The sequence below is a fragment of the Saccostrea cucullata genome, unplaced genomic scaffold (assembly GCF_032062105.1).
Source record: "Saccostrea cucullata isolate Sc308-1 unplaced genomic scaffold, CSIRO_AGI_Scuc_v1 ctg1856, whole genome shotgun sequence".
NCBI classification, from domain to species: domain Eukaryota; kingdom Metazoa; phylum Mollusca; class Bivalvia; order Ostreida; family Ostreidae; genus Saccostrea; species Saccostrea cuccullata.
Window position 1 is genome coordinate 99,060 of NW_026930124.1, and position 9,706 is coordinate 108,765.

The window sequence follows — 9,706 nt, forward strand, 5'->3', positions numbered from 1 at the left end:
TCACTGTGTTATGAATAATTTACAGTTTCATTATCTTTGTCCATGGATAAGAGCAAGGGCCACTCATGCACAATTCAGTATTTATCACTTGGATCCTTGATGATACAATTTTTGTCTTTAGTCAATTTAATATGACGTAATGAAAAGTGTCATTGTTTCCCTATAAATCTGTAAATTCCTTTAAACATGGCCCAAAGTTGAAGTATTATTTTAATTTTTCAGATGGAGCACAACCTCTGATCTAAAATGTGCAAATTCATAATAAAAATATGCTTCATTAAACATATTTTAATTTTTGGATCAAAGAAATTTCATTTTGAGAATCTAGGTATTGGAAGACAGGCTTTGTGAAAATGCAATATTCTTGAATTTTGCAGAAAACATCCAGATTTGATTACCTCCAGCAAAGAATTAAACTATGAGCACAACCTTTGATCCAAAAATTAAAATATGGTGTAGATTCAATTTTGTTCAAATCATGACCCACGGGAGTAGGGTGGGGCTACAATGATTGATCATTTTTTTAAATAGGAATGTATAGGGAAAATTTTCAAAAATCTTCTCAAGTACAGTAAAGCCATGATTGGTCATATTTATATAAAAGCATCCTCAGGCAGTGTAGATTCAAGTTTCTTCAAAGCATGACCCCAAGGGTAGGATGGGGCCACAACTGTCGATCAAAGTTTTACATAGTAATACATGTATATAGGAAAAATCTTTCTCATGAACAGCAAAGCCAAGAATAGTCATTTATATGATGTATATTCAAGTTTGTTCAAATCATGACCCATAGGGTAAGGGTGGGGCCACAATGGTCGATCAAAGTTTTACATAGGAATGTATACGGAAAATTTTCATAAATCATCTTCTCAAGAACAGCGAAGCCATGATTGGTTATATTTATGTAAAAGCATCCTCATGTGGTGTAGATTCAAATTTGTTCAAATCATGACCCAAGCGGGTATGGTGGGGCCAAAATGGTCGATCAAAGTTTTACATAGGAATATATAGGAAACATCTCAAGAACAGCAAAACCATGATTAGTCATATTTATTAATTATATGGTCAGGCAGCATCTGCGGGTGGTGTATACTCAATTTTGTTCAAATCATGACCCCTGTGGGTAGGGTGGGACCATAAAAGTCGATCCAAGTTTTACATATCTCAAAAAATCATAGTGCATTTAGAAGGTCTTGTCACAGGTAACATACATATTTAATAAGAAAGCCTTATCTCTTCTCATTAAAACGTTATAGTCAATTCAAATTAATGTTTAAATTTTTTAAAGTAGGTCAAACTTCAAGGTCATGGTTTCAAAAATCATAGTGCATTTAGAAAGGTCTTGTCACAGGTAATATACATATGTGTAATATGAAAGCCATGATCTCTTTTCATTCAAAGATATTACCAAGGTTCGAGTTTTGTGACGGAGGGACAGACAAATGAGATTTAATGTTCATTCGCTTTCGCAAAAACAGGGTACAAAATTGTAATTGCTCTTTTACATGTTTTAATTTTTCAATGAGTGAAACTAAGGTGCCGCCTAATAAAAAAAATCAATACTTAAACTATGCACCGGACGCAAATATCATGTTCTTTTCTTTCAGTGACCTTGAACTTGCCCTCATGACATTGGTTAAGGGTTACGATACACCCTTAGGTCATAAGCAATCTTTGTCTAAAATAGGAACTCACCAAGATCATCCATAATAAAGATATGGACGGGAACGAAATGTTTTTTTTTCTTTCAATGACCTTTAACTTGCCCAAATGACCTTGAGTAAAGGTTATGACACACCATCATGCAGGTCATAAGCAATCATTGTGTAAAATAGGAACTTAAAGTTTATCCATAAGAAAGATATGAACTGGACACGAATTATGAACTGTTTCTTTTAGTAACCTTGAACTTACCCAAATGACCTTGGGTTAAGGTCAGGTCATGACGCACCCTCAGTTCATGAACAATCTTTGAGTGAAGTAGTAAATTCTAATGTTCCTCCGTAAAAAGATATATAGACCGGACACTTTTGCACAGACAGACAGGTAATTGAGGTGATTCGACCTAAATACCCCCAAACTTTGTTTGCTGGGTATAAAAACACTCTATGCATAGGCATCGGAAGCAAATTGAAAGTGGGGGGGGGGGGGGCTAAACCAACCAAAAAAAGTTTAACCCCAGTTTTCAAAGCCTATATTATGTCTATCTTTGCAAATAAATGGGTTGTTCCGACGCCTATGCTATGCATAATGAAGGCGCATAAAGGAAAGTCGTTATTTATTTTATAAAATGATTTTATTACATTGTTTAATCTTACAAATAAGAAGAAATACTTTTAATTAAAATGTGAATATTTCCAAAAAAAAAAAAAAGAAGAAGAAAAGAGATGACCATTTTTTGACAGACTTATTGACTCTGCATGATACATTTCATACTCTCGATATATTATGCCTTACCACAATAAATATAAATTGTATACACATGTACAAGTAAAATTATTGTACATGTACAAAGTTTTTAACTTTACAAGCACGACTTATATTCCCGTATATTTGCATTCACTTATATGGAGTATGGACAATGTTATAGACCATTTTGATGCCCATCTTGTCATGTATGTCACAATTTGTATAAAGATAATATAAAGCTTTCTAAAGTAGGCCTGCACGATTTCTCAGAAGGCGTTGCTTGAATTTTATTTGTCGTCTGCGTCTCAGAGGAGGCAGCCGAAACTGAGGGAGCATGCACTGACAGCGTCCGTTTACGGGTGAAATCTTCGGGGAGGTACCGATCGGACACGGATAGGCGGGTTGACATGGGGAGTTAGGGAGCCTCAGGATGAGTGGTGGTAGATTGGGAGCAGGAGTGGTAGGGGCGGGGGTGGTGGTGGTTGTAACCTGAGCAGCCAGCTGTAACAGATTTCGGATCTCCTCGTCTGTCATCCCAGACACTCCATGACGAAGCTCACATCTGTAAAGAAGAAAATGTAAACTTGTATAGAAAAATGGTGTGCTTTTGCTTCAAAAGTTTGAGTCACTCAACAATGAACCGAAAAACATCACTTTTTGCAATAATGCTTTTAATTAATGTGGTCCTTTCACTCTTTTTGAGTAATCCGAACGAATACAAGACATGCCATAAATTGGCATAGAAAACCCCCTGAAACTTCGAGATTTCATCTATGGGAAGCACTCAAAAGAAAAAAAAATATCTTAACGACGTTTTATCAACAGATTAGTGGTACATGTAAGACATCGCTTTTTGATCGGAAAGATAAGACCTGATTCAATTCTCGTTCCCAGTGACACATGAGACCTATTAAAGACGGTTCATAGTGACTGTTCCCTCTACAATTTAAGCAATACAAAAGAAATGAAGCCATTACTCTTTCGGATGCATTACCTAGAAAAAAAACACCCCTCTACGGTATGTGCATCAGAACCCTCATTGATAAATGGCTCTAAGAATCCAACTTGGTGCCGTCTTTTAGTCCGTCATGATTATGAGTCGCAATGGACGTTAAACAACGATTCAATGACCATCGATGACCATCAATGACCATGTATTAAAATTATTATATACACCCTCCTGTCATAACCATCTTTTGTTTAAAAAACAAAATGATCTTCCAAAGTTTGGCATTGCTGGTACCGTAAATTTCTTAGCTGGCCGTGCGAATACCATCCTCACTGCGTCAGGGGGTCCAGAGTTCATTATGTGGTCGTAGATGAAACTTTTTTCGATATTTTACGGGTTTACTCCTCTATTTTTTAAAATCACCAATCATGCAGTTTTAGTCTTTAATTCATGATTTGAGAACAAAACATCAATAGAAATTAAGAAATAAGCTATAATTGATGACACCTCAATATACGACTAACAGCTAGTTCCTTGTCGCCCAAAGCTTTTAATTAACATTAAATGAAGAAATAATCAAAATTTGGATTTTCCCAAAAGAAATCACTGCAGTCAGCCTGTAAAACACCAAATGAATTTTTTTTTTTACGAGCTAGTCCCATGCAACCCCTTAATATACATGATATATAATCTCATGAATCTGTGGCTTTGAAGATACGCGAATACAATTAAGTTATACAGCTTGCAATAACGCTAAATGACTCGTGATCATCAAATCGCAAAAACGTGATTTCGCGAGTAGACTGTTAACTATGAGAATTTACATCTATGTCAGAAATTCAAAATTAAGCTTGATTCATGTTCTTTTGTGAGTGGAGCTTTCTGCTACTTTTTAAAAAAGATTAACTTGAAGAAGGGACAAATATAGTGCAACCATGTGGATCACTCGCATCCTTTGACATTTAACGTGTCTTTCAGAATGAACATTTTATAAAGAAAGGGAAATCATAAGACATCTAGCGCGATTCAGAGAGATAGAACAGTATCTACGTTATGCAACAGTCTGTGGGGAAATGACTCTTTGCATTCATATAACTTTCATACATATGTAAATTTAATTGGTTGCATTAGCACAATTCTCTAAGTCCCATATATCGCATAGTGCATCGACTCGTTTAACCGGGTGAGTTCTATTATTCGTTAATATTTCACAAAATGGCGTGATGAAAAATGTATCGATACATATACTGACCATTAGGTGAACTCTGCTAAATATCCACAGGAATTGATTCAAAACAATACATCATACAATCTAAGAGCGCTCCGAAATTACCTTACAAGAATCAGACAATACAATTCTTTCCAAATAAATCAAAGTCGTCTGGAATCACTGATGAAGCTAGCCCTTAGTAATTCCTATATAATGGGATCTAATCATGATATTCATAAGATACAATGTAGGAACTGATTTTATTAATGTGCCATTTAGCCCAAGTGAACTAATTCGTAATTATAATAAAAGAATAAGGGTTTAATGGAAATGGCAAGGGAAGAACTAAATTGTAAATTCATTTGAGGTATGATTAAAGTATGGTAAGAATTCAGCACACGCAATCCCTCTTGGAAGAAGTTATTTTTAACAGAAAATTGGATAATTAATTTTAAAAAGATAATAAATACACTTGACACAGATATTAAAAGAATCACTCTTTGGTTAAAAAAAAAGATATCAAATTCATAATACCTGCACGTATCCTCGCTAAACCGAGAGAAGCCTGGGCAATTGTCGTTTTTCTGGGCACATTTGCAGGTGCACGTGTCCTCGTCCCACACGTGAAGGTCCGTGGGACAGGTCCTTCTATTGCGGCAGATACAGCTGCAGTCTCGCGAGACGTAGGCCTGCGTCACGGGATTGCAGTGCTCCGGCTTCACCTTACACTGCACTCTTAAAAAAGTTTTACTTAGTAGTCATTTTTTACTTGAAATAACAAAGATAAGTAATAGATAATTACTAAGCCTTTACTTAAAAATTTAAATCAATTACTGAAACATATGTAAATTACTAGATTGAAATGTTTTACTTGATTTTTGTATTTTAAAGAATTGATTTACTTTGTATTTCCTCTTTACTGAATTTTGTTTAGATAAGTAATTAACACTTACTAAATATAATTAAAAGAGTTACTTATACATGTCAATTACTTAAGCATTGTCTAATTTTAAGTTTCTGAGGAATTCTGCAATGATAAATTATGCAAATAAGTTTGTAATTATAAATAAATTAATATATACCGTGTTTACCGGTACATGCATCAACTTTATTCTTTTGTCGTAAGGAATATTAGGATGCATGTCCCGAAAACGTCAAGTGCTTTATACATATATTTCCTGCCGTAATGTTAAGTATGTGCAGCTTTATGATTTTATGCATAAAATAAATTGAGCAATTATAATGCAGTTGATGATCTTATGCAGGGAGTTTCTTGGGGCTTTGGCGTTTAGGCCATTTGCCCTTGACCTTGGAGATTTCAATCCTTGTGAAAAAAACTGTTAACCTTGGCCATTACTTTTGAACGATAAGGGATAGGGCTTTCATACTTATATACCCCAGTAGATATAATTCCTGTGAGAAGACCATTCATTAGATACCAAGAACTTTGATCCTTTGACATTAACCTTGGAGTTTGACCCACTTTTAAAAAGCAGACCTTGACTTTAACTTTACAAAGGTTGGATTTAGTGCATTCATACTTTACATATTTCATCCTTGTGACAAGACCTTTCTTTGGGTACCATCAAATCTTACCCTTTGTCCTTGACATTGGAGTTTGATCTACATTTCAAAGTTAGTAAACTTCACCATAACTTCTGAAGGGTTGGGGATAGTGCTTTCTTATTTCAGATATGAATCTTTTATGGCAGGACCTTTCATTAGATACCAATAACATTGACCATTTGACCTTGACCTTTGAGAGATCAAGAAATACCAATATATTGAATTTGTATATAAGAAAAGTTAAACCTTTGCTGTGTTGCCATATGGGGGGGGGGGGGTCAGTATTTCACAAGCACATCTTGTTTAAATTGTATTCAATTGATTTACTTAAAACAATAATTTATTTACTGAATCAAGGAGAATTCAGAGCAGTTGCAATACAAATAATTACTTAAAAATGGTAGTCTAATTACTATCAGGACTGAATTCTTAATGGCTTCCATATTAATTGTCTGTGAGGAGGAGTTATATTTCTTCTAAATATTTCTTCATGTCAAAAAAAAGTTATACTAACTAAAATGTTGTATTAAGTACTTGAAACTATCAACCATTTTTTAATGGTCTTTAAAAATATACAACTTATTCTATTTAGAAGGCGTTTGATATTGGAATTAAATGTTTTATTGCTTAATATAATAAAACAGTTACAAAGAAATAATGTCGATTTTAGTAAATACGATAAATATTTCATTTACTTGGCATTCTCTTGAAGTAATAATATTCTTGATTTTAATAATTAAATTATTAATTTCAGATTTACAATTACTTAGTAATAATTCATAAAACCTAGTAAAAAGAAAGCATATTATCTCTTAATGAAGTAATAAGGATTTACTAAACATGAGTAGTTACTTGTTTCAATCCCATGTACATGAAATAAGTAAATGGTTTATACTTTTATGAGTAAATGAATTACTTGTTTCAATCCCACATGTATATGAAATAAGTAAATGGTTCAAACTTGTATAAGTATTCCAATTACTTAATTTAAGAAAATTATAAAATAAAAATATAAATTTGATCACTAGAAATGAGTAATAAATTGAGTATATAAATAAGTAGTCTTAATACTTATTTTAATACTTATTTCAGTAATTATAATAATAAATAGTAAAAGAATTGACAAGTAATTGTTTTATTGGTATTTACTATTTATTATTGCAGTTACTAAGCAGGATTGCCTTTTACTTACTATTCTGACTAATTGTATTACTTAATGTTTATTGTTTTTCTAAATGCAAATACTTATTTTGAAAATTAATAGTAAAACTTTTTTTAGAGTGTGGGGTTCGCAGGAATCGTGTTGGACGATATCTTTAGGTTCGAGAGCTTCGAACACGGTGTCCGGTGATCCAGGGTATGGAATTCTCGATCTTACAACCTACAAGTATTCATACATGCAGTAAATTTTAATTATCATTTCATTAAAAATATTCTTTTTTCGTTAAATAGGTGGATGGCGTGCTTTGGAAATTTCTTTTAGGTCTACTGATGGCTCAAATCTTTTTTTCAAAAGAATAGTTGCGCCACATGTGCAGGCATGCAAAAATACATTCAACTGATTCAAGACGTTTAAAACAATTAAAATTGTGTACGGTGGAATTATTATATTGCACCTATAAGGATACATACTACCAGTGGTCATTTTATTAATACACAAACATGTACACGTTAGAAAATTAGATGTGTTCATTCTAACATCTATAAAGGTGACTGTGTAGCCCTAACGATGACCAATGATTGCACAGATATTACCACCACTGGGGACGCATACGACCATTCTGGAATGTATAAGATATGCACTTTCTATGATCTACATTATACATAGGAAGAATTAGATGACGTGGTTCCTTGAGGATCTGTACTTTTAAGCACATACTAGTACATATTATGTACGAAACTTCATTACACATTGCATCCTAAATACAACCAGAAGTCTCTGTTGAGATTGTAGCTCTATTGATTTGTACTTATAACAAGAGAGAGGAAGAGAAAAATAGCAGTTGGGACTTGATTTATGCCTTAACTATGTCACGCCAAACGAAACCAAATTTACAAAAATGAACCCACCAGTTTTAAATTTCATAATCAATGAATATGATATATATTATATGCATTGCTCGTTATGGATTACTTGATCTGAACTAAACACTGCCAAGTAAATGCATGTAGTACATTTACCAGTTAACTGCATGATATACAAGATACCTGGCCTTAGATACCGATATACTTATTTAAGTATTTTCAAATAGAAAGAGCAAGGTCTTTCTACAAAAAAAGGTTTGGCTGTCCATAGTATTCACATAATATTCACATGCAGTAGCCTACATTTTGAAGTGACAGAAACTTCTTTACCACAACTTGTTTGATGCTGGTTTGTCTGGGTTCACAGGACAGGACCTCTGCAGGGGCACATCCGCCACAGCGCAGCACCCTTGTACAGGGAGGGAAGTACGTAATAGATGGGTCGGTATCACGTGGTATAACCACCGTCTGGTATCTAGGTGAGCAGTAGTCATACTGAGCAAGATTATCGAAAGAAACTGTAACAAAAAATATATAAACATAAAACAAAGCTGTAATTAACGAAGTCCAATAATTTTACTTTGTATATGTATATTGTATAGAACAGGATTTTGATAAGAACAAACTTCCAATTTACAGAGTTTAAAAATTATTTGTAGCATTGTAAATAACATTTGATTTTTGCGTCATTTATTTTGACGAATTGTATGCCCCCAACCTTTCTACCCTATCAGAATTATTTCACCTCTGAAAGAGTTGGGGGGCGTGGCTGGAAATATCAGTCATGGAATATGTGGAGATAACTATAACAGTATTCGATCGAGCTCCAAAGTTCTTTAAACATTATAAAATAGGAGCAGAGCAGTGACGGACTTCGAAAACATCAGAGGTGGGATCAGGTGCCATGGAGGAGTGAGCATCCCCTACCCAACGGTTACACCCGCCGTGTGCTCCTTGTCATATCCTTGAGTCTGTTTTATACCTTTTTCAATTTTAATCGTTCACGGTTTTCAGAAAAAGTGGATGGATATTGCTTTTTATTATAAGAAGTAAATTGGACTCCTACCTGTACCACCAACAAGCTGTTTGTTTGCATCTGAGTTGAAAAGCTCTGTAATTAAAATGAATATACATCTGAAATACTTAATCATTTATTAGGCACGAGTTTGAATTTTTCTTATTCAATATTGGCTGTCATATTACCTGTAAAATTTAACGGACGTCCATCTTTCCTAATGAATTGAGCGAAATCTTGAGTTCTTGTAATGTTCTTTAAAAGGTTATAGTCTGGCTGCAATGAAATTCAAGCTGTTTGTAGGACAAGTAATAAAAAAAACTTCTGAAGATAAAGGGAAAACCCTTCCAAGACCCAGACCATAGGTGTCGCAGGAATTGAAAGTGTGTGTGTGGAGGGGGGGGGGCAACAAAAAGTTTCAGGTTTAAGCCCCATTTTCAATGCCTATATTATGTCTGAACCCCTCTAATATTTCTTATATACATAAGAAATTATTCACAGTCCCAAGCCTTATGCTTTAGTATTGTAGTAC

At 34.0% G+C, this 9,706-nt stretch overlaps 1 protein-coding gene across 1 annotated transcript; it reads right to left on the reverse strand.

Moving 5' to 3' along the window:
* Positions 1-2,274: 2,274 nt before the first annotated feature.
* LOC134282971 (vascular endothelial growth factor C-like) lies at positions 2,275-9,456 on the reverse strand (the record flags this gene model as incomplete). The annotated part of the gene is made up of 6 exons (XM_062765402.1): positions 2,275-2,971; positions 5,103-5,296; positions 7,405-7,515; positions 8,490-8,677; positions 9,226-9,270; positions 9,363-9,456. Coding segments are annotated over 6 exons (951 nt in total), but the record flags the coding sequence as incomplete, so codon positions are not given.
* Positions 9,457-9,706: the final 250 nt, after the last annotated feature.